This window comes from Salminus brasiliensis, chromosome 1, assembly GCF_030463535.1.
Source record: "Salminus brasiliensis chromosome 1, fSalBra1.hap2, whole genome shotgun sequence".
Lineage (NCBI taxonomy): Eukaryota > Metazoa > Chordata > Actinopteri > Characiformes > Bryconidae > Salminus > Salminus brasiliensis.
In genome coordinates, this window is record NC_132878.1 from 3705654 (window position 1) to 3731883 (window position 26230).

Sequence of the window (26230 nt, forward strand, 5' to 3'; positions counted from 1 at the left end):
ATCCCAGACATTCAAGCATACAAACTCCAGTCTTATCACTACAACTCATCTCAGAGTTCAATTCTTCCTCCGTCCAACTAGTCTCAAATATGTTCACTGACTTAATGTCATCCGAAGGATTTTCAATACAGCTTCATCACTTCAACTCACCCCAAAGTATCCAGTGCAACTTATGTAACTTATCCCAAATGTGTTTAGTAGAGCTGTATTTCTCATCTGAAAGTCAAAGTCAGCTTTACTGTCAAAACTGCAATATGTACAGAACATGATTGAAATTATATTACTCTCAGACCCATGGAGCCATAATAAACATCAAACATTTAAACAAACATTACATAACAGTAAGCATAGAAATGATATTATGCTAATTTGTAGGAATGTTTGTGTTTAAATGTTTTGATAAATAATACATAGAGGTCCTGACATTGATATCTGAACTGTCATGAATAGAATATATCAATAGACCTTCCTGAAATGCCATAAAAAGTAAAGTGACATATGCAGCAGATTCAAAATTGAAGCTTGTAGACTCTTAAAGTGACGTGTGCATAACCAGTTCCTGATGATGCAGAGTTCAGTCCTGAGTTTGTGTGTTATTGGTGTGCAGGATCCAAAGGTTGTATGTTAAGGGAAAGGGGAGGTAGGGCAGGGAGAGAGTTGAGCGTCCTAACAGCCTGGTGGACCAAGCTGTCCCTCAGTCTGCTGGTTTTAGCCTGGAGACTCCGCCGTCTCCTCGCTGATAGCTGTGTATCTCATCCCAAAAATGAGTAGAGCTTTAGTGCAGAAACCTATCCCAACTGTGCTCGGAAGAGCTTCCGTACTCCAGGTGTTCAACAGGGCTACTGGCCCACAGTCTAAAAGTGTAGGCCAATACTTATGATGCTCTGATAGGTCCCACTGTTCTGCCAATGTCTTTCATATATTATGAAACAGCGATGTGAACATAAGATTTTTTAAATAGCACAATCTTCAAATATCTTCAGTTATCTTTCGGGCATGAAGAGTATAGAGTATTTTTTTCTGGGTCCAAATAAGATGACCTTCATCACTGTGGTACTGATAGATATTTCCTTATCAGGTAAGACTGCTTTTGTCATGCCTTTCTCAATACTCTCAATACTATAGCTGTTTATTTCCAACCCCACTAAGCTATCTGAACACCAATCCCAGCTCCACGACCCATGAAAATCTGGAAACGTGGAGACCATGTGATCTCTAGGCCTAATTCACGGCTAGCTTGTTCTACTGATGCACAAATGCCTTTCCCTGTGCCGTCCATTAGGGAGGAAAAACAAGGGGTGGAAAAAACAAAACAACACGGATGAAAAACAATAACGATAATAGGCCGCAACCAAGTGAAAACAATATGCATTTGGCGGGCATTATTTTAAGATGAGCAAATCACGCTGGACTGTTTGAAATTTATCCCCTTTATATTTTATCCCCTGTTCGTCCACAGCCCATGAAGGCCCTCCGTCATTCCAATCCACAGGCTAAGCTTGGGACTGCTCTAGTCAGCTTACTGGAGAATCGGGGGGAAAAGCATAACAGGCATTATATTGCAACTAAAGCGTGCAGGATGCGAAGGCAAAATGGCCATTAGGCTAAGGAGATTGGTCGCTGGTCGGGCGTATTGTCTTGGGATTTTGAGCTTGAGCAGGAGTTTTAAGAGGTTTTAGAAGAGGACTAAAAGACTTCACTAACGGATGTGGCTCCATACAAATATGCCGGACAGGAATGACAACAATTGTGGCGGATTTGCAAGCTCATTGCCCTTCACTTCCCCCCACCCTGTCTCAGCTCTCACCCATCCGCTGGGCTTTGGGAAGATTTGCTGGTTTCTCATTAGGCAAATTGATTTGGTCTCGTAGCCTTTGCCAGTTGGTTGGGTTGCTTCCACAGCCCCTTGTCCCAGTTAGTGGTGTTTAGTGAGCTGATTGGTTATTTTTTAGAGAGGAGAATATACACAAATGACCCTCACCCCAAAGGTGTTCAATTAAGCTTGATCAATCAACCTTAATCACTCCAACTCATCCCAAAGGTGCTCCATTAAGCTTCATTACTCCAGCTTGTCCCAAAAGGGTTCAATGAAGTTTAATCCATGGCCGGTTCATCAATCCAACTTATCCCAAATGTGTCCAATGTGGCTTAATCACTCCAGTTTAACCCAAAGGTGTTCAATGAAGCTTGATCAATCAAGCATAATCACACTAACTCATTCCAAATATGTTTAATGAACCTTTATCACTCCAACTCATCCCAAAGATGCTCCATTAAGATCATCCCAAGAGGGTTCAAAGAAGGTGAATCCATGAAGCTTCATCACTCCGACTCATCCCAAACATTTTCTATGAAGCTTCAGCACTCCAACTCATTCCAAACATGTTTAATAAAGCCTCATCACTCCAACTCATCCCAAACATTTTCTATGAAGCTTCAGCACTCCAACTCATCCCAAACATGTTCAATAAAGCATTAGCACTTCAACTCATCCCAAACATGTTCAATAAAGCATCATCACTCCGACTCATCCCAAACATGTTCAATAAAGCCTCATCACTCCAACTCATCCCAAACATTTTCTATGAAGCTTCAGCACTCCAACTCATCCCAAACATGTTCAATAAAGCATTAGCACTTCAACTCATCCCAAACATGTTCAATAAAGCTTTAGCACTCCCACTCATCCCAAACATATTCTATCAAGCCTCATCACTTCAACTCATCCCAAACATATTTAATAAAGCCTCATCACTCCAACTCATCCCAAACATATTCTATCAAGCCTCATCACTCCAGCTCATCCTAAACATGTTCCATCGAGCTTAATCACTTCAACTCATCCCAAACATGTTTAATGAAGCTTCTGCACTCCAACTCATCCCAAACATATCCGTTAAAGCTTCAGCACTTCAACTCATCCCAAATAAGTTCAATAAAGCATCAGCACTTTAACTCATCCCAAACATGTTCAATGAAGCCTCATCATGCCAACTCATCCCAGACATATTTAATAAAGCCTAATAAAGGTGTTCCTAGGGTTCAGAAGAACATTAGGCCCATCAGCGTGGCTAAATGACACTGGTTAAAGCCCTTACCCTAAATGCAGTCATCAGCCAGCACAGGTTTGGTGTCTTTAGTTTTGCACTGGACAAAAGTCAACAGCTTAGCCATAAACAGAAATCTGAGCCATGCTTTTGTTTTCCACTTTGCTCTGCTCTAAAATGTCACTGACAGCTGTTGCTGGAATCGACCTGAAGCCAGACTCTTGGCTTATGCGTAAGAGCTCATCAAACGGATTAATCCTGAACAAGGATTTGGGCTCTTTTTGTATTTGTTTGACAGGAGCAGTGTGAGAACCCAGTCTCTGATCTGCATTATAAATGAGTGCTCTAACAAACACCTCCGGAGACCTGGGCCTGGGCCTGGAGGCGGATGTAGCAGCATCTTAATCTGGTTTTGTTAACAGATGACTTAGCATGTGCTCTGTTACAGTCACCTCCAGGTGACCTTCTGGTCCTTGTAACCAGAGCTGGGCATCTACAGATGTTGATGTTGCCACTTGAGCAGATAGAGTTTGATAGCAAGTGCAGTATGACCAGACCTGGAACAAATATTTGGGCACTAAGAGTTGAACACATCCTCCACGCTGTGCTGGCTGGACTAGGGGGTGTCCAGGAGAACCCTGAAGGAACCGAGCTCTGTTCTTCAGACTAGCTCACCAACAAGATCTCACTACTTTCTTTATAATATATAATTCCTAACAAAGTCAGTGAGAGTGAAAAATGCTATTTCTATATATTCCAATGTTATATAGAGTTAATTACTGTTAGATACTCTAACTGACCACTGACTTTCTGTTTATTTGGGTTTATTCTAATGTTATATAGAGTTAATTACAGGTAGACACTCTAATCTTAATCTGTTTAAATGATTATAAATGAAGCTATAATTATATTTATTTATTACTCTGAGGTCTGACTTTATGACCACTGACTTTATGTTTATTTGTGTTTATTCTAATGTTGTATAGAGTTAATTACAGGTAAACACTCTCATTGACCACTGACTTTATGTCTATTTTGGTTTATTTTAATGTTATGTAGAGGTAATTACAGTTAGACACTCTAATCTTAGTCTGTTTAAATGATTATAAATGAAGCTATAATTATATTTATTTATTTATTTATTTATTTAGGTCTACTGATGACATTGGTGTGGTTTTATGACCTACATCTACATCTACATGACCATTTAAAATCTGTCTTAAGAATTGAGAATTAAACAGGCTGTTTTTGTTACTGTAACTTTGCCAAAATCACCTCTGTCCTGATTGGCTGCCCTGCATTCTGATTTAATGTGGTGATATGTCATGTCTGCCTTTGTTTGGTTTTGCCATGTGCTCCCAAGCACATGGCTCTGTTTGTGTCTTGTCTGTCCTAGCCACGCCTGTCCATTAGTGCTTCCACCAGAGTCTCCTTTGTAGCCACGCCCCCTTGTTAGTCCCAGGTGTTAGTGCCTGTATAAGTACCCCTTTGTTTCAGTCGTCCCTTGTCTGGTCTTGTGCATGTGGGTGTGCAAATTTTCCGGTGTTCGTGTTCATGCCAGTTCACGGTTTGTTGATTTTGCCTGTTTATGGGATTTTGGTGTTTATTTTGGCTAAACGTTGTGCTTGTTTGGCTTCTGTTTTCTTGTGTTTTGTTTTCTTGGAGTAAAACATTATCCTGCGAGTACGTCCGCCTCTGTCTCGTGACAAACCGTGACATGATATGACATGTAATTAGAAAAACGGTATGTAAAAAGGACAACAGAGGTCAATTTGAGGTCTAAAATCCTACGACAACTCTCAGAAAGAACTGCTGGTAGGACTGCAAGACATCAAAGAAGGCAAATCCAACCCCCTGACTGACTAAAAATAACCTTCAGGGAGATTGATCAGACTCTGGAGCGGTGGTGCACTGTTCTACTGTGCAGCAGCACCTGCTCTAATACAACCTTCATGAAAGAAAAGCCATAACAGTCAGCTTCAGAGGAGTCCAGAGGAACACCTAAAGATGCCTGATGCATTTTGGGGGGACTGACTAAGTTAAAACAGGACTGAGGGAGTCTCCTCTAAGAGTTCTCCTCCTCATATCAACACCTGGTTTGGTGGTAAATCAGGGCTTAATGATGGTAAATCAGGTGAGCTGCTGCTGCTGCTGCTGATGATGATGATGGAGTTGATTGAACACATCCTCCACGCTGTGCTGGCTGGACTGGGGGGCGTCCAGGAGAACCCTGGAGGAACCAAGATCTGTTCTTCAGACTAGCTCACCGACAAGATCTCACTACTTTCTTTCTTCAGAATGAGAAGCTCTTGTTTCTCCTTTTTACTGGATTCATGTTCAGCTGCTTTATCTGTTCTGATCAGATCTGGAGCTTCTACTGTAGAAACCCTCTCACTGCTGAGGGACAGGGGTTAGAATAATTGGATTAGGGGTCTAAAACCTCTGTTCTGAACTGTATATATACAGTATATCATCGATATCTTCATTTTAGCAGTTTTTCATTTCTTAAGATAATGTAAATTTGGTAGTTTTTCTTTACATTCTGTCACAATGTAATGGTGAATTGACCAATAGAAATGCTCCAAAATGACCTGGAATAAAATCTTTTTACACTGACTTCCATTGAAAGTGTAGAAGGACATTTCGTCCTCTTGTAAAGTCGAGAGTTTGGAGGTACGAGTCCGCATGCCAGAGATGATATGATCAAAATATTTATGGCTATGTATCTCAATAATCTGATAACCATATGTTCCAGGTTCTTTTCCATATTTTCCAAATGCTCTTGTGCCTGAGCACATTATTACACCATTAAGTCAAGCACAACAACAGCGTGTTTCTCTGAGTGTTACTGGTCTGGGTTCATGATGTCAGTTTAGCTGTAATTCTGGGGAAATGTGGGGCAGCGCATTAGAACAGGAAGGAAGCCCTTTGCGGCTCCAGCGTGCTCTTCAGGACACTCGTGTGAGGTGGTGAAATGGAGCACAGCCTCAGAACAATGACAATAGGAATGCATTGCAGTAAGGTAAGACAGACAGATGGCTGTTGTTTTTGCAGGACGGACACTTTCAAAAAAATTCAATCAAAAATTAAAGCAGTTGTCCATTTGTAAATCTGCAAGCAGCTTATTTAAATCTCATTTTGTCTTACGTCTTTCTTCCCAGGGCCGTAATAAGCTGAGAAGTAGCGCTGTGACGTAGTGAAAGCTCCTGACGTGCAGCTTGAGGATTAGAGTGAATAAACACACACACACACACACACACACACACACACACACACACACACACACACACAGCATGTTTTTCAGTTCCTCATGTTAAAAAAAAGGACTTATAGCTGGGCTGGAATAACAGTACCTGCACAATTATATATATATATATATATATATATATATATATATATACTATATATTTATTTGGGTTTATTCTAATGTTATATAGAGTTAATTACAGTTAGACGCTCTCACTGACCACCGACTTTATGTTTATTTGTGTTTATTTTAATGTTACGTAGAGTTAATTAATAGTATACACTCTCATTGACCACTGACTTTATGTTTATATAGGTTTATTCTAATGTTATATAGAGTTAATTACAGTTAGACGCTCTCACTGACCACTGACTTTATGTTTATTTGTGTTTATTTTAATGTTACGTAGAGTTAATTAATAGTATACACTCTCATTGACCACTGACTTTATGTTTATATAGGTTTATTCTAATGTTATATAGAGTTAATTACAGTTAGACGCTCTCACTGACCACTGACTTTATGTTTATTTGTGTTTATTTTAATGTTACGTAGAGTTAATTAATAGTATACACTCTCATTGACCACTGACTTTATGTTTATATAGGTTTATTCTAATGTTATATAGAGTTAATTACAGGTAGACACTCTCACTGACCACTGACTTTATGTTTATATAGGTTTATTATAATGTTATATAGAGTTAATTACAGGTAGACACACTCACTGACCACTGACGCCATGTTTATAATGGTTTGTTTTAATGTTATATAGAGTTAATTACAGGTAGACACTTTCACTGACCACTGACTTTATGTTTATATAGGTTTATTCTAATGTTATATAGAGTTAATTACAGGTAGACACACTCACTGACCACTGACTTTATGTTTATTTGGGTTTATTCTAATGTTATATAGAGTTAATTACAGGTAGACACTCTCACTGACCACTGACTTTATGTTTATATAGGTTTATTCTAATGTTATATAGAGTTAATTACAGGTAGACACACTCACTGACCACTGACTTTATGTTTATTTGGGTTTATTCTAATGTTATATAGAGTTAATTACAGGTAGACACTCTCACTGACCACTGACTTTATGTTTATATAGGTTTATTCTAATGTTATATAGAGTTAATTACAGGTAGACACACTCACTGACCACTGACTTTATGTTTATTTGGGTTTATTCTAATGTTATATAGAGATAATTACAGGTAGACACTCTCACTGACAGCTGAAATATACAGTTTATCATTCCCATGAACAGGACGAACAGGAAAGCTGAGTGAAACAGGGAAAGCAGGCAGGTGATTTTGCTGGTGAAACAGAAAGTAGACCTCATAGCTGAAATATCAGAACAACTGAAGACATCACAGTGACCTCTAGTGGCTTGCTGGTACTGCTGGACACTCGTCACACACCCAGGTTCAGCTTTTTTAAATTCTGGGATTACAATTAGAATTCATTTAGAAAGTCTTGTGAGGTCAAGATTCTTTTTTATACACTTTATGTCCAAATGTTTGCGGACACCCCTTCTAATAAGAGCATACAGCTACTTTAAGTTGCACCCATTGCTGACACAGCTTGTCTAGTCCCTGTAGAGAAGAAGTACTGCCAATAGAATAGGACTCTCTGGAGCAGATCAACATCATGAACCTCTATTGGCACCATGCTGCCTAATAATGCCAGGCGTGGGTTAGAGGGGTATAAAGCCCCCCAGCATTGCGCTGTGGAGCAGTGGAGTAGCTGTTCTCTAGAATGGTGGTGGTGGAGCTCCATCCAGAACTTTTGGGATACTGAGTTGGGGATTAGTTGGAGATGAAGTGGGTTGTTGATCATCCAACATTTTCACGCCCTCGCCAGGCTTCCAACACAAAGGATTCCTTAAGCGATGCCATAGAAGAACCACTTTTGGTTCTGTAAAGAACCCATATTCTGAAAGTCATGTATGTGAAGAACCTATAAACTGGTAAGCAGGATCCTCACAGCAATGTTCTTCTGAAATCTAGCGAAAAGCCTTCTTCTTCCCTGGACTGTAGAGACAGTTACTGAAACAAGAAATGAGCAGGCGTCCCAATACTTTTGTCCATATAGTGTATCTAAATTTGATGCATCTCTTCCTGCGTGTCTTTTCATTATAGAAGTTTTTTAGAACATTGTGAACTGTGTGAGGTTCTAGACGTTGACTGGGTCAAAACATCTCCAGAACATCAGGCAGTGGGCTCTTGTGGGGTGTTCCCCCGGCATGCAGTGGTCAGCACAGACCAAAAGCGCTCCAATAAAATCCATATAGTGTATGTAGCACATATGTGTTCCTTAAAATAAAGGTGCTAGATTGGTTCTTTACCAATTTTTCAGTTCTTCACACACATGACACACATGAATATGGGTTCTTCTATGGCGTTGCTTACAGAGGCCTTTATTCTGAAGGGCCTGGGACTTGTTGTTATTACTACATATAGGGCTGACCTCATCTGAGCTCATAGGCTTTTAGCAGAGCTCGCTCTTCTGCGTTCCGGCTCCGTTAAAAGATCATCAGCTTCACCATCAGTGTTGTTTTCGCTCCTGAAGATTCTCCATTCATTAAACAAAGAGTTCTCTAAGCTCATCCTCTCCTCTCGGCCACTTCGGCTGATGGGGTATTGCGGAGATTACTGTAAAGCACACAGCAATTATTTCTTTATGATCAGGTCAAAGGCTTTGTAAGGACATGGGGTGGAGGGGGGAATGAAGGGGGGGGGGAGGCGGGGGGCAGGGGGTGGCATTGAAGAGCCACACGACGCTGTTTAACAAAACAATAGACCTGCCAGCCAGCCACGCGCCTCGCCAGCTTGACCCCGAAGTTGGGGCAGTGGTGTTTCTCTTAAAGCTGAAGCTGTTGGGGGAAGCAGAAACCCCCCTCTCACCTCACATGGAGTCCGGCAGACAGCGCACGTCTGAGGTGAGCTACTGTAGTTCTGTAGGGCTGGAGGCCTTTCTGAGGACTGGCTTGAGAACCACTGGCCGAACTGGGTCTTAATGTATGAACATGCTCATAATTACAGAAATAGTAGAAATGTCTCAACACTGGTCATTTCGAGGATTTCTATTGGTCCATGCATCTAGAGTTATCCACACTGTGTACAGAAGCAGCAAGAAACTAACAACAGACAAAAATGGAGATACATGGTTTTCATTGGACAGCAGCAAGATGCATAATAACCAAAACCACTGACAGGTGATCTGGATAGAATTGATGATCTGGTTCCGGTGGCTCTGGTCAAGCGGCGGGGATAGTAGGCAGTAAGTGTGTAGTAGTGGGTGGTTTTAATGATTTGGCTGATTGATGTATGTTCTTTATTGTACTTGCAAAATGCTCAATTAGAAAATGAAGATAATCACAATAACAGCAACAACAACAACAACAACAACAATAATAATAATAATAATAATAATAATAATAATAATAATAATAATAATAATAATTGATATTGTAATTTATAATTTCTACAGTTTACTATTATCACCACAAACAGCTGCAAGATGCATAATAACAAATATAGTTAGATGAATAATATGACAAATAACATTTTTTTAATTATATTATTAAAAACTGCTTACTTTATGAAAGATCAGCAAATGATAAATATACTCATAACAAATATTATTTAATAAATAATTTAAAATAATTAATAAATGTGTCTGTTACTTGCTTTATTGTAATTTTAAGTTTATAAGATTTTCCCTGTGCTTTTTCAGTGCTATTGGTATTGGGATATTATGTTTATAAAATTTAATTGTATTATTATTATTATTATTATTATTAGTAGTAGTAGTAGTAGTAGTAACAAAGCTGGTATGTAGTTTGTGCTGGATTTTAAATGAATGTTTTATTAATTGTTATATTTTTTAATAACCTTTTTAAATGATTATTTTAATGTATGACTTTGATCTTTTAGTATGAAAGTTTTTCTGTTTCTGTAGAAAAAACAACTGCTGATTTTGAAGGTCTTTTGAACATGTAACCTTAAGGGGGCAGTATTGCACTGTTTACGCTTACTGTCACAGCAACGTATGGAGACACAGCGCCCCCTACTGGCAGTATAGAGAAATAACAACAATACAAAAACTTCTCTACACTGAACAGCCATAACATTAAAACCACTGACAGGTGATCTGGATAGAATTGATGATCTGGTTCCGGTGGCTCTGGTCAAGCGGCGGGTATAGTAGGCAGTAAGTGTGTAGTAGTGGGTGGTTTTAATGATTTGGCTGATTAATGTATGTTCAGATACTCTGAATTATTGTACTTGCTAAAAGCTAAATTAGAAAATGAAGACAACAGCAACAGCAACAGCAACAACAACAGCAACAGCAACAGCAACAACAACAATAATAATATTATTAATAATAATAATAATAATAATAATAATAATAATATTAATCCATATTGTAATTTCTCATTTCTACAGTTTACTATTTTCACCACAAACATGTTGGAACTGGAAAACTGTTAGAAATAGCTTGTTATTATTATTATTATTATTATTATTATTATATAGATTTTACATGTGAACTGATTTTTAAATGAGCATATCTGCAGATTGTGATACATATTTTCATACAAATTTAAATAAAACATCAAACATTGGTCAAATATCGATCTGACAAGCAATAATCAGTGTATGTGATTCTGATATCTGTATACAGTATTATTAATATTATTATTATTATTATTAATAATAATAATAATAATACTGTATACAGATATCAGAATCATATACACTGATTACTGAATTTGTATCACAATATGTATCACCTTCCACATATATGCTCATTTAAAAATCAGTTCACATGTAAAATCTATATAATACATTAAAAGTATTAGATAATAATAATAATAATAATAATAATAATAATAATAATAACAGGTTATTTCCAACAGTTTTCTAGTTCCAACATGTTTGTGGTGATAATAGTAAACTGTAGAAATTCTAATTTACAATATCAATTATTATTATTATGATTATTATTATTATTATTATTATTCATGTGTCGATGCTGAATGTTTTAGTGTATAGATTAACATTTTTTTGTAAAAAGGGCCTGAAAGAGCACAGCCAGCAGAACCACAGCTATTCTGAAACACACACACACACACACACACACACACACACACACACACACACACACACACTTTACAACGTTTGCATTCAGTCCAGTCTGAGAGCACCACTAGAGGGCAGCAAAGCATCAGTTGTCTCTTTAACTCTGTCTGGCTCTTTAAGCTGTGGTGAACCTTTTAGTATTGTTATTATTATTATTATTATTATTATTATTGTTATTATTGTTATTATTATTACATTTTTACACACCTGAGTAGCTCCTCCCTTTCTGTTTTGCATTGCATTGTGGGACATGAGTGTCCATCGGAACCATACAGCCTCGTATGCATCGTGGCTATTCGAGTATACTCAACCCTGACACTTTTCCCTAGGCTACACTGAACACTGCCCACTCAGCAAACTACTTACTGTTGCTAATTAGCATGAATGATGTCACCAATCTCATCTACATAAACCCGCCCAAGCGTGTCTCTAGATATATGTATATGTGTACCTATGATAGATATCTAACCGCTGACTGAAACCTGCTAACGCCACTGCTCACATTCACAGCCAGTATCTAGAACATCTAGAGTGCCTTTTCTCAATGTTGGTTCCACCCACTGGAACTTTGTTGGTAACCAGTAATCGAGCCTTGGTCATGGGCTCCCAAGGTTCATTGGTGTTCATGGAGGCCCCACCTCCCAACTCACAGGACTTAAACGATCTGCTACTAAAGCCTGAAGGTGTCCAGATCCTACAGGACGTCTTCAGAGGCGTTGTGCAGTCCATGCCTTGAGCGGTCAGAGCTGCCGTGGCAGCATCCTGTGGTATCTGGACAAGTGGGCGGGTGGGCGGGACCTCCATGAGCATCCATGAACCTTGGGCACCTATGACCCTGTCTCCAGTTCACTGGTTGTCCTTCCTTGGAGCTCTTTTGGTAGGTACTGACCACTGCATACCAGGAGGGAACACCCCACAAGACCTGCCTGCCTGATGTTTTGGAGATGTTCTGACCCAGTCAACGTCTAGAACCTCACAGTTAAGGTTCTTGTTGTAGTGAAAGTCTCAGATTCTTACGCTTGCCCATTTTACCTGCTTCAACACCTCCATCGCCTTCAAGAACTGACTGGTCACTCGCTGCCTGATACCATATGTAGACCCACCCTTGATAGGAGCCGCTGTAGATGGAGATAAGCAAAATCCCTAGAAGCCTCGATGACCCTGAAAGCATCAGTATTAATGTCATTCAGAAAAGCCAGGCACTAGAAATCTGCCAGCCATTGGTTTGTAATGTAAACCACAGAAAATCGATATTCTCATATAGTCATAAAAAGTCCTGAAGATCCCTCGATAAGCAAGGAACGGATGCGCTCGAGCAGACAGTTCATGTGGTCGGAATACATTTTTCAGAGCCATAAAATTTTTTCAGAGTCTGGTCTCTCTTAGACTCTCAGGCAGAAAATGCTCAGCAATGTTTCCCGGCTCGCCAATGCTGGTACGCCACAGACCCCTACGCTCGCAAAAACCCCAGAGGCGGTGGATTCCGGTAAGGGAGAAACGTCAGACCGTCAGCCAGAGCAGCTAGAGAACAGGCTGAGATGCTGCCCTCAGACTGAAGACTTCCACTGAACAGCGGAACGAGGAAGCGGGGACTTCGCACAAGGGGAAGTCTAGAGCCGACCGCACAGAACAACCAATCCAGATCACATTTCAGGGCTCATTCAGGAGCTGAACAGAGTCAACATGGAGACCATAGGCCATATCACTCCTCCACTGCTGCTGCGTTCTCTCTTTACTGTAGCTTCCTGTAGCTGCTGCCCAGGTCATCAGATTCAAGCCCCCGACTCTGGCCTACAAAGCCAAGACTGGACCAGCCAGCCCCTCCGTACTTGATGGCGATGGTCAAAAGCCAATCTGCACCGAGAGCCCTTCCAGCTTCAAGTACGGCTCGGCTCGACCCGCCATCCTTTAAGATCCACAGAAGACGAGCGTCCAGACTTTTTACTGTCCTGCACCGAAGTGATGGAACAAACTTCCCCTGGGTGTCCGAACAGCAGAGTCCAACGCTCGCTGTCCTTAAACCCAGACTGAAGACCCTCCTCTTCTGAGAGGACTTGGTGTGTAGAGTGTAGAGTACATTTACATTTACGGCTCTTACAAAAGTGCTTCGCTGTTTACTCAGCTAGTTTGAATAAACTCAAATTCAACATGGAGTCAATATGCAGACCATAGTACTCTACTCTCACCCAAGTACTCTCAGAAGAGGAGGGTCTTCAGTCTGGGTTTGAGGACAGCGAGTGTTGGACTCTGCTGTTTGGACAGTCAGGGGAAGTTTGTTCCACCACTTCGGTGCAGGACAGTAAAAAGTCTGGACGCTCGTCTTCCGTGGATCTTAAAGGATGGCGGGTCGAGCCGAGCTGTACGTGAAGCTGGAAGGGCTCTTGGTGCAGATCGGCTTTTGACCATTGCCATCAAGTACGGAGGGGCTGGCTGGTCCAGTCTTGGCTTTGTAGACCAGAGTCAGGGGTCTGAATCTGATGACCTGGGCAGCAGCTACAGGAAGCTACTGTGAAGAGAGAACGCAGCAGTGGAGTGACATGGCCTATGGTTTCCTAATTGACTTGTGTTTAGTAGAGACTAAGATTAGAGGATCTTTGAATTTCAGTCTATTCAGACTAGCTGCGCTTCTTCTTCAGTAAACAGTGAAGTTCTTTTGTAAGTCGCTCTGGATAAGATGCTGCCACCGATGCAGCATCACCAGACAACCAACACGTCTGGAAGGAAACAGAGTATACCCGGCTCTGACACACCGGCCAGCAGACTCCAGTGACGGCCAGCACCGCACTACAGTGATGTGGGGGGAAAGCGCCATCTACCCACCCTAGAGAGAACAAGGCCTCTCCAAGGCCTCTTGGGGTCCTCCAAGCAGACACCCTGTCTCTCCATGACTTGCAGGATTCTCCCATGCATTGATATAAGCTATGATGTCCATGATGTTTAAAGCCCTATCCCGGACGAGATTACTGTAACATGGGTTACAAGTCCGAACACTGCACCTCCTGCATCAGTGAAGATCCCGACCCATTTTACCTTCAGTAAAACGAGCCGTAAAAATAAGCCCATTTTATATTAATCCAGTCAGAATCGCTTTGTGGGTAAATATTCCGTCATATCCTGTGGCAAAGGAGGCTTTCTCCGAGGCCGTTGCTCGAGGAGGCATAGAGTTTTGGTGGTCTTGGCACAGATACCTCAGGTCGTTCAAATCAGTGGCAAATAACACGTAAATCCAGAAGACAGCCATAGGATTCCTCAGAGGCGTGGCGATTCTGGCAGCTTTAGGTAAGTCACGGTGTAGCATAGCCTCTAGCCTATAGCCTACATACGTGTAAAACAATGGGGTGTAGCTGCTCATTTTTTAACTTCCAAGCCACTCCCATCTCAGTAAATTATGCAGAAATTTCCTATCCTGTGCAAATCGGTCAGAACTTTTACAGAATAGGGCTGAATAGGGCTTTAGACCCACAGTCTTCTCAAAACTGTGGTAAATCAGTGTATCAGGCTTCAGGCAGTGTATTTATAATGAATAATTTATCATTTACTATAATAATACCTTTCTGTAAGGGCAGCTTTGAGAAGCATTAAACTCTACACATGTCTGGTTCCATTCACCTCCACTGTGAACAATTCTGATTGGGTGAGTTTCTCTAGAACGGAGCGTTTCCCAGCAAACCCACTCTGAATGACTTTGTCTACGTCTCAACCATTTAATTAAGCAGACATTTTTGAACTGTGGTGGACTTTCCCTTTAAGTACCATTGCATGACGTTGCTTGACAGCCACACTGATTTCGAGAGTTTGGGGTCCGTCTCTACACTGTGAGCCACGTCACCGAGCACGTAGGGAAAACAGGCCGGGGTTTAAACTAATTAAGCAGTGCAAATCACATTTCAGGAGCAGTCTGGAAGCTGGCGCAAAGCTCAGCAGGCTAAACAGCAAGCAGGAGGTCCAGCCAGGGGTGTAGGAACCATGGAGGACAGTGGGCATGCCCCTGCCTCCCTATTGAGCAGTGTGTAGATCTATAAGTCCAGACCGTCTCCATCTGTTTCTCTGCAGACTCTGTTATTAGCCTCCTCCTTTCACCCTGGGTGGTCTTCAATGCTCAGGACCCCACAGGACTGACCACCACAGAGCAGACTGTAGTATTTTTACAGAAGACGGTCCACATTTAGCCACAGAGCTAACAAGTCTCTGAGCTGCTGAGAGGAGCTGTAGTCTCAGCTATCCTCGCTCATAGTAAAGGGAGGTGGTGTGAAGACGCACTGTGGCTTTAACGTGGCAGCGCTCAGCATCGCTCAGCATCGCTGCATCGTTGTTGTGGTGTTAATAAGTGGTTGCCAGGTGATTGATTCAGTATCTCATATGGTTGCTATAGTGATGCCTAGTGATTCCTATGGTGTTGTTAGACGGTTGCTATAGTATCCAAAATGATTGCTAGTGGTGTTGCTAAGTAGTTGCTATGATTTTGCTAAGTGATTGATTTGGCATCTCAGATGGTTGCTATAGTGGTGCTTAGGGGTTACTAGGGTGTTGTTATGGTATCCAAAATGGTTGCTATAGTGTTGTTGTAGTGTTGCTAGTAGGTTGCTGTGTTTTTGCTAAGTTGTCATTGTGGTGTTCCTTAATGGCTGCTATGATTTTGCTGAACGCTCTGCATCGCTCAGCATCACTGCATCGTTGTTGTGGTGTTAATAAGTGGTTGCCAGGTGATTGATTTATTTTCTCAGATGGTTGCTATGGAGTTTCAAGGAAGTTGCTAGGGTATTTCAGGCTCAAGGGCCCAACAGTGGCAGCTTGCCGAGCCAGGGTATCGAACCCACTACCCTGTCATCAATAGCCTGGTGCTCTATACCACTGAGACACCACTGCAAAAATGCTAGCAAGCTGACCTCGAAGATCAGCGTTAATTCATTCAGCATTCAACCAGACAGTTTCAGCAAGATTTGGTTAAAACCCTTGAGAAACAGAGCCCTCAGTGCCAGGTCAGAGCCCTCAGTGCCAGGTCAGAGCCCTCAGCGCCAGGTCAGACCCCTTGGTGCCAGGTCAGAGCCCTCAGCGCCAGGTCAGACTCCTTGGTGCCAGGTCAGACCCCTCGGTGCCAGGTCAGAGCCTTCAGCACCGGGTCAGACCCCTCAGTGCCGGGTCAGATCCCTCAGTGCCGGGTCAGATCCCTCAGTGCCGGGTCTTGTTGAGTAGTTTAATGTAGAAACCCAATGCTGTGTCTCTTTGCTAGCTGTGGTGTTCAAAGCGCTCGCTATCAGTGCTAATGTTGCTAATGTTTACATGCCCTGAGTGGGAGGAGCTAAACCTGTCGGATTGATTCTCTCTCCTCCAGATTGAAGCTCAGTCAGTGCTGGTCTTCAGTCGGTCCAGTCAGAGATGAGGTGATGTGGTGTTAGCGTAAAGAGACGCTCGGCTCCTTCTCTCTGCTTTGCTGAACTCCTCACAGCAGCATTCCTAGAGGATCCGACTCCGATACGCTCGGCCGCCTGAACGCCGCTGCTCTCCACACTGAGCGCGTTCACCACTGAGCTCCAAGCAGTGCAGCAGCTTCAGCCATGCTTGGTCTGTGTTGGAGGGACTTCCAGACATGCTAGTGAAGATTCCTGAGGAAGGCTGTAAACTGACCAGCGCTCTGTTAAGCGGTGCAGGCCGAAGTCGGATAACGCTACTGTATGCTAATGTGACGACGTGGGACTCTTAAGATCCAATAGTACGGTCATTTCTGATAAACAGAGGCCTTTGTAGTCTTAACTGCCTTGTTTTGCTGTTTGTTGGCAAAGCGCTGGCCATTAAGCCCACAGTGTTTGCCTCACCGTCGCTGAATGCTCGAGGCTTGGCCCGGAGCCCGAGAGATCCACTACCGGAAAAAACACATTGTGTCGTCCCACATAGCTGTGGTTTGATGATGGCTGTTTCGTGTTTGGCTGTGTTGGATGTGTTGGGTGGAGAGGCTCCAGTGGCTCCAGTACTGAGCAACTAAATGGAAAGTAGGGAAAGCAGGCAGAGGGAAGTTTGAGGGAATGCTAATCCAGGGGGCGCTGTAGTAAAAGTGCTAAAAAAGTTCTAGGCATCAAAAATCTCCTCAGTAAATCACTGATATCAGAATAAACACTAATAATATCACTCCTACAGAAAGTGGTGGTGGTTCTCCATCACTGTGTTCATCATTAGAACATCTCCAAAGTTCTCCTCTCTCATGGAGTCTAGTATTATTTAGAGTTCTCCTCAGATCAACACCTGGTTTGGTGGTAAATCAGGGCTTAATGATGGTAAATCAGGTGAGCGGCTGCTGCTGCTGCTGATGATGATGGAGTTGAACACATCCTCCACGTTGTGCTGGCTGGACTGGGGGGCATCCAGGAGAAACCTGGAGGAACCGAGCTCTGTTCTTCAGACTAGCTCACCTACAAGATCAAACTACTTTCTTTCTTCAGAATGAGAAGCTCTTGTTTCTCCTGTTTACTGGATTTATTTATATATAAAAGGATGTCCCGGTACACCCTAATACACACTAATCTAATCCAGATGTTATCTAGGCCTGAGTCTGTTCTTTCTTTGGCATCTGCAGCTGTCCCGTGGTCCATAGGGGTCTGCTGGTGATGGCATGTATGGCACGAGACCTGGTTACTGTCACTCTCGTCAGGAGGGTGATAATCACGTCATTTCACACCTTCAAATGATCTCTCCACACTTTCTCCACCCTCAGAGCCTCAGATAAGCCCGTGGGACTCATTTAGCTGCCACATGTTTACATTACAGGAATACTCCAGTGGTTATCAGCCTCGTCTCTGCCAACAACAGCAACAGCAGCATCTGTAGAGCATGGTGGATTAGCGTGGACAGTGATGCCACAGGCAGCACTGTGGCTGATGGGTGTGTTCGGATACAAACACATTGAAGGCATTGTCTGCTGTAGCTGAGTGTGTGCTACAGATGCAGCAGATTGGGATTAGGTTGAGAAACACTGCAGTATTCAGTGAGGTCTGTAAAGCGACGGGGCTGAAGTGACCGTGGCATTGAAAGAATGTAGACACTAGACAGTGTAGCGAGAGACATAACGGAGGAGCAGAGCGAGGATCTGAGCCGTGAAAGAGAGACTTTGTAAGACGGTGTGTTCTGATGCATGTAATGGAAGAGCTGCTCATGCTGTTTATGTGAGTTTCAAAAATCTCACACACTCTTTAAATTCAGATCAACTCCTTAACCTCTGTTAATCAGATATATTTTAAAAACTGTTGAGAAACCAATATGAATTATTCAGTATCCAATATGAATTATTCAGTATCTACTATGAATTATTCAGTATCTACTATGAATTATTTAGTATCCACTATGAATTATTCAGTATCTACTATGAATGATTTAGTATCCACTATGAATTATTATGTATCTACTATGAATTATTCAGTATCCACTATGAATTATTATGTATCTACTATGAATTATTTAGTATCCACTATGAATTATTCAGTATCTACTATGAATTATTTAGTATCCACTATGAATTATTCAGTATCTACTATGAATTATTCAGTATCCACTATGAATTATTATGTATCTACTATGAATTATTCAGTATCCACTATAAATTATTATGTATCTACTATGAATTATTTAGTATCCACTATGAATTATTCAGTATCTACTATGAATTATTCAGTATCCACTATGAATTATTACGTATCTACTATAAATTATTCAGTATCCACTATGAATTATTATGTATCTACTATGAATTATTCAGTATCTACTGTGAGTCTTTTAATTTATTATTATTATTATTATCATCATTATTATTATTATTATTATTCATTGTTTCAAAACTACTATTATTTAGTATTGTATAGCATAATTGTGAATTATTTAGTATCTATGAATGACTTAGTATCTACTATGAATTATTCAGTATCCACTATGAGTCTTTTAATATATCATCATTATTATTATTATTATTATTATTATTATTATTAATTGTTTCAAAATTACTATTAATTTTTTAGTATTGTATAGCATACCTGTGAATTATTTAGTATCTATGAATTACTTAGTATCCACTATGAATGATCCAGTAACTACTTTGCAAGCACTATGTATCTGACAGTATCCACTATGAGTGTCCACTATGACACTACTAATTATTCAGTGTCTGATATGTATTTTAGTATGTGCTTTGTATTAAACAGTAACCACTATGAATTATTCAGTAACCACTATGTATTGTTGAATATCTACTATTAATAATTCAGTATATTCTATGTATTTTACTATCTGCTATGTATTCTTCAGTAACTACAATGAATTATTTAGGAACTAATATGAAATATTTAGCAGCTGTTATGTATGTTTTTAGTTTATTATTCAGTAACTAAATTATTATAATAACAATTACTAAATGATTCCATATATGCTAATATATTTATACACAGTATATTTTCCCAATAACTACTTTGTATTATTTAATAACATTTATAAATTACTAATGAATAATGAATATTGTACTATGAATTATTATACTGGTTGTGTATAATATATTACATATATATATATTTTCATAGTATATTATACATAAGCACTTACACATATGTAATAAGTGTGGTACATATTAATATTATATTCAGAAATTGCTGGCAAATATTCCACATGTAGCATAGCACTTCCTCCTATGTGACATCACAGTGGTGGGCGGGGCTCCCGTGCTTTTTATGGTGTGTTTGCTCAATACCTCACTTCCTCAGTAGCTAGCTGCCATTGCAGAGAGGAGGGGAGGTCTCTCTGTGTGTGTGTGTATGTGTGTGAGTGAGTGTATGAGAGAGAGGGAGAGTGAGTGAGTGAGTGAGCGAGCGAGCAAGAAGGCAGGAGGAGCTGGCACACACATATACACACACATACACACACACATACACACACATACACACACACACACACACTACTCAGAGGAGCCACAGTGGAAGGGAGTGAAGACCTGAGCAGCTGCAAATCTGTGTAAGGGCTGCTGAAGCCCATGGCTCAGTCAGCTAACGCGACCAACATGGAGCAGGAACTGGCCAGCAAGAGGCTCCACTCGAGGTAGGAACCAGAGGCTCGGGGGATGGGTGCACGAGCGAAGGAGGAAGAGCTTGAGGTTCGAGTCCAGGGAGAGAAGGGAGAGAAGAAAGAGAAGGAAGAGAAGGCAGAGAGGGTCTGGCCGGCTTGCTTGCTGTTGCTAGCTCTGGGTGGGGGAGAGGCGCTGAGCCCGGCTGTTGACTTCCTCCCAGGCTGCTGCTGCTGCTGCTGCTGCTTCTTGTGGCTTCTGCGAAAGAGGCTGGGCAGCACTGACTTACACAGCTTTCACAAAAACACACATGCAACAGAGAGGCGCTTTCGCAGGGAACGGAGGGATGGAGGGGGAGGTGGGGTTGGTGGGCTGGTGGGCAGAAGCATGCAGGCTGTGGTTTTATGGCACTGGAATTTGTATAAGCAACAGTCTAGCTGCTGGCCTTTTCTCTGGCTTTTGCATACGTGTCGCTTCTGCTATCTGCCTTCTCTGGTCTCTGCTGCCTTTTCTCTCTCTCTCTCTTTCTCCCTTGTGCTTTCGCACCGTGCGAGAGCTATTTCCTTGTCACTCTTGTCTCTCTTTCTTCCTGCCAGCTCTGGGGTCACCCAGGTGCTAAATAAAAGAATGCAGACCAGGTTCTGAACGCAGCCAGAGATTCAGAGCTGTGTAAGAAGTTCCTCCAATAAAAGATTCAGAAGCAGTGTGGTTTTTTACGTCTCTTGTGTATGTGACCACAGAACAGCCCTCTCTGCAGCTCCGGGAGCGCCGGATAGACAGCCAGTGACACCTGGCACCGGGGAAAGCACTGTTAAGGCGCTGGTCTTGATGAGTCTTGATGGCCATCATCTAGGCCACCGCTGAAGTTATCATGTGTCGTTTGTGTGTTTACGACACCAGAGGGCATAGTGACATTGCGCTTAGCCCAGCTTCCAAGTGCTGCAACAGGGATTCCGGGACGCCGCGAGGAATACTAATGGCATTCGAGGCGTGAATCGACACCCAAATGAGGCCTTGGAGGTCAATGTGCCCTTTCTTCTTATTTGCTCATTGGACCCACCAGGGCAACGGTGCAGTCGTGATGCCTGTCCTCAGAGACGGTGGGTGTTCGCCACTGTACGCCTGAAAGTTTGCCTCTACTCGTCTGGCAGGGCTTTAACACTAGTTGCTTGGACATTGCTGTGAGGGTTCCCGCCTCACCAGAGCATGATTGAGGTCTAGTACCGATGTTGGATCATAGATCATTGCAGAGGTGTTGGATGGAGCCCCATCACTCCAGAGAACCCCACAGCGGTGCTTTTCTCAGGAGCTTCTCACTCCGTTCCAGAAACCAGACGTCTGAAGAGGTTATTGCCTGCTTTTGTAGGAGGAACTGTCTCAGGGAAGAAGGTGGCTTTCTACTAGAGGTGGATGAGCATTGCTGTGTGCATTTGATTGCATCCAGTGACAAGAGCGTCTGGCTTGAGAAGTGAGGTCAGGATGACCATCAACTCCTCAAGTCAGTATCCCAAAAGTATCACCATCCTTCCAGAGGATGCTCCACAGCTCAATGCCATGGGGGGCTTTTTTATATTTATATATATATATATATATATATATATATATATATATATATATATATATATGTTTGTGTATATATTTTCACAGCGTTCACCAAACAGTGTCTGTATGTATATATATATATATATATATATATATATATATATATATATATATATACATACCGATATGTTTATCTGTTCCTATTGTATTGGCAGTAGGTCTCTACAAGGACTAGACAAGCATGTGTGTGTATGTGTATATATGTGCATTTGCACATATGTGTCAGCAATGGATTTACTTTAGTTAGTAGTTGAATGCTTTCAGTAGAAGGGGTGTCCACAAACATTTGGACATGTAGTGTGTGTTGTCTTGAACTGTAGTGACTGGAGTTTTCTTCTGTTGCTTTTCCCTTGAGCTGTGAGGCTAATGTAGCTAACGAGAATCTGACAGTGAGCTGAGTGATCAGTGATCTGACAGGCTGGGTAGAACATTACCAAAAAGCTACTAGACCTCCAAGTTCCTCCAAGCCTGGGGCAAAGTTATTAAATCACCGAGAAGAAAAAAAGGCACCTTTGAACACGAGTGTGAAAAACAAGTGCTATATATGGTCACCTTTGCCTCCGACAGTCAACACTTTGAGAAGCCAGCACCTGTGACCACGCTTCACTTGGTGCGCAGTAGAACCTGGGGGGCTTGGGAAGTGCCCTTTTTCTCAGGTGATTTGACATGAATGACCTGACAGCGTATGCTGTGCCCCTGCTGTGTGTGCATGTGTGACGTAAGGCCGCCAAGCGGCTGACTTGAACGAGACCCTTTGTCTGAACTTTGTGTGATGTCAGCTTTCATCTGGAGCCTCGGTCACGCTGTGTGATAGATGTTGGAGGCAGATCTCCTTTCATATGCATGATTTCATGCATGTAAACAGGTGAAAACAAAGGCAGGGCTCCTTAAAGGCTTGCTTGAGATTCACAGCGTTCACCGAACAGTGGGAAAATCTCCTTTAGCATCCATATCATTGTGGAAGGCAAGAAAAACATACTGTGGAAACGATACTAGAGTAGCTGGTGTTGGGGGTAATAGGTCACAAAACTCATGGTTTGGATTAGATCAAGGTGATCAGATCATTTTTCAGAACAGCCAAAAAGGAGAACAAATGGGAGTCATTTTAACTTCCAGCTGGTTTATTGCTTTATTGGTATTAGTGACTTTTATTTTGACATGATTCCTTTGTTTCTATTACTGACTTATTTTGACAGTCTGTTCGTATGTATTAGTGACTTTTCTTTTGACAGTTGGTTTTGTCTATATTAGTGACTTTTATTTTAACAGTCTGTCATATTAGTGACACGGTCTGCTTGTTTGTATTAGAGACTTTTACTTTGACACAGTCTGTTTGTCTGCATTAGTGACTTTTACTTTGATGTGGTCTGTTTGTTTGTATGTATTAGTGACATTTATTTTGACACAGTCCGTTTGTTTGTATTAGTGACATTTATTCAGACACAGTCTGTTTGTTTGTATTAGTGACTTTTACTTTGACATGGTCGGTTTGGTCATTTTTAATAGTGACTTTTATTTGGACATGGTCTGTTTGCATTAGTGACTTTTACTTTGATGTGGTCTGTTTGTTTGTATGTGTTAGTGACATTTATTTTGACACAGTCCGTTTGTTCGTTTGCATTAGTGACTTTTTGACATGGTCTGTTTGTACATCTGTATTAGTGACTTTTATTTTGACAGCCTGTTTGTACGTCTGTATTAGTGACTTTTATTTTTTACATGGTCTGTTTGTTCCTCTGCATTAGTGACTCTTACTTTGACCTGGTCTGCTTGTATGTATTAGTGACTTTTATTCTGACAGTCAGTTCATCTGTATTAGTGACTTTTACTTTGATGTGGTCTGTTTTTTCGTCTATATTAGTGGCTTTTATTTTGACACAGTCTGTTCGTTTGTATTAGTGACTTTTATTTTGACGTGGTCTGTTTGTACGGCTGTATTAGTGACTTTTATTTTGACGTGGTCTGTTTGTACGTCTGTATTAGTGACTTTTATTTTGACGTGGTCTGTTTGTACGTCTGTATTAGTGACTTTTATTTTTACATGGTCTGTTTCTCTGCATTAGTGACTCTTACTTTGACCTGGTCTGCTTGTATGTATTAGTGACTTTTATTCTGACAGTAAGTTCATCTGGATTAGTGACTTTTATTTTGACGTGGTCTGTTTGTACGTCTGTATTAGTGACTTTTATTTTGACGTGGTCTGTTTGTACGTCTGTATTAGTGACTTTTATTTTGACGTGGTCTGTTTGTACGTCTGTATTAGTGACTTTTATTTTGACGTGGTCTGTTTGTACGTCTGTATTAGTGACTTTTATTTTGACGTGGTCTGTTTGTGTGCACTGGCAACTATGAGCCACCCACTCCTCACACTAATAGAGCTCTGCTGTCCTCTCACAGCAGAGTGAAGGGGCTGTGGATGTGAGGCCGGGCTCGATGTGTGGCCTAATGGCTCTCGCGGCTCAGTGTTTACTGACCGTACCGGTTTCCCCCACAGGCTCCGTTCACGTGACGGACAGCTGCTCAGTCTGTGTGAAGAATTCCCCCAGGTTTCCTCTACGTGCTCTACGTAAGGGTCAGTGATGGGACCAGTAGGGGTTAAACATGGGCCCCATCTGAGTTGTACTTCATAAGGGGCCTAGATGGGACCTGTGTGAGATAAGGGTGGGATGTGAAATCAGGGTCCATTTGGGAAGCCCTGTTACTGGGTCCCAGTAAAATGCATGGACAACCCCACTCAGAGCCCATGCCCACCTGGAACCCACCTAGGCTACGTTCCACCCATATGAGCCCCACATGAGCACGTTGGCTGGGGTGTCTGTTTGCGGGATAGCTGTAGTTCACGACACCATTGAGCTTAGAGCTGTACCTTAACCGAACAGGCTATGCTAACACAACTAGCAATGACTGGAAGTCAGTGACCACCAGTTACCATGACTGCATTAGCATAATGCTCGTCAGTGGTTACTGGACGAGTAGAAATGTCCACTAATGATGGGATAAGCAGTGAATGGGCCCTGAAACTGGCAGGGTATAGATCTGCAGGGGACAGAAAGCTGAAAGCTGGAGGGCTGTTAGCTTTTCTGCGGCTTCTGAGGAAGGAAAATGAAAAAATACACTTCTGGACTTTCTCTCTTTGGTTTCCTTGACAACTGGACTTGGTTGCCTTCAATTATGTTTGGATTAATGCTCTGAGCACTGTAACCCGACGCAGCAGAAACCAAACAATACAGCCATCCAGCCCTCTACCCAATGCAGTGGACCTTGAAGGGCACCCAACAGACTGAAAGACAGACCGTACAGACAAATGCACTAACTGGACAAAAGTATTGGGACACCTGCTTATGCATTCGTTCTTCCGAGATCAAAATGTTTGTGTTTTTTTGTTTTTATAAAAAGCTCATCCTGCTTTTGTTGGAATAACTGTTTCTACTGTCCAGTAGAAAGGCTTTCTTTGATTTGATTTGATTGTTCATTTGTGGTTTTACAATTGCAGATTTGCTGCACTGGGTTAATGTTAGGTTAGGGTTAGAGTTAGAGTTAGAGTTAGAGTTAGTTTAGGGTTAGGGTTAGAGTTAGGTTTAGATTAGGGTTAGGTAAAGTCAGATTAGGTTTAGGTTAGAATTAGGGTTTGGTTTATGTTAGGGTTAGGTTTAGAGTTACATTTAGGTTAGAGTAAAGTTTAGGTTTAGGTTAAGGTTAGGTTTAGGTTAGGTTGGGTTTTAGGGTTAGGTTAGGTTAGATGTAGGGTTAGGTTAAGGTTAGAGTTAGGTTAGAGTTATGTTTAGGTTAGGGGTAGGGTTAGAGTTAGGTTAGGGTTAGGGTTAGGGTTAAGTTTAGAGTTAGGGTTAGGGTTAAGTTTAGAGTTAGGTTTAGGTTAGGGTTAGGTTAGGGCTAGGGTTAGGGTTAAGTTTAGAGTTAGGGTTAGGTTAGGGCTAGGGTTAGGGTTAAGTTAAGAGTTAGGTTTAGGTTAGGGTTAGGTTAGGGCTAGGGTTGGTAATGGTTTCATTAGGGTAAGGTTACAATTATGGTTACGGCTATGGTTAGGGTTAGGTTTAGGTTAGAGTAAAGTTTAGGTTAGGTTAAGGTTAGGTTGGGTTTTAGGGTTAGAGTTAGGTTAGATGTAGGGTTAGGTTAAGGTTAGAGTTA

At 41.7% G+C, this 26230-nt stretch overlaps 1 protein-coding gene across 2 annotated transcripts in view; it reads left to right on the forward strand.

Annotated features, from left to right (window-relative positions):
• The first annotated feature begins 20201 nt into the window (after positions 1 to 20201).
• The window catches only part of gpsm1b (G protein signaling modulator 1b), a 59182-nt gene continuing 53153 nt past the window's right edge, over positions 20202 to 26230 (forward strand). For both annotated transcript variants that reach the window (XM_072692714.1, XM_072692721.1), the window contains exon 1: positions 20202 to 20517. In XM_072692714.1, coding sequence (XP_072548815.1) covers positions 20453 to 20517 — 65 coding nt within the window. In that variant the 5' untranslated portion in view covers positions 20202 to 20452. The remainder of the gene's footprint in view (positions 20518 to 26230) is intronic.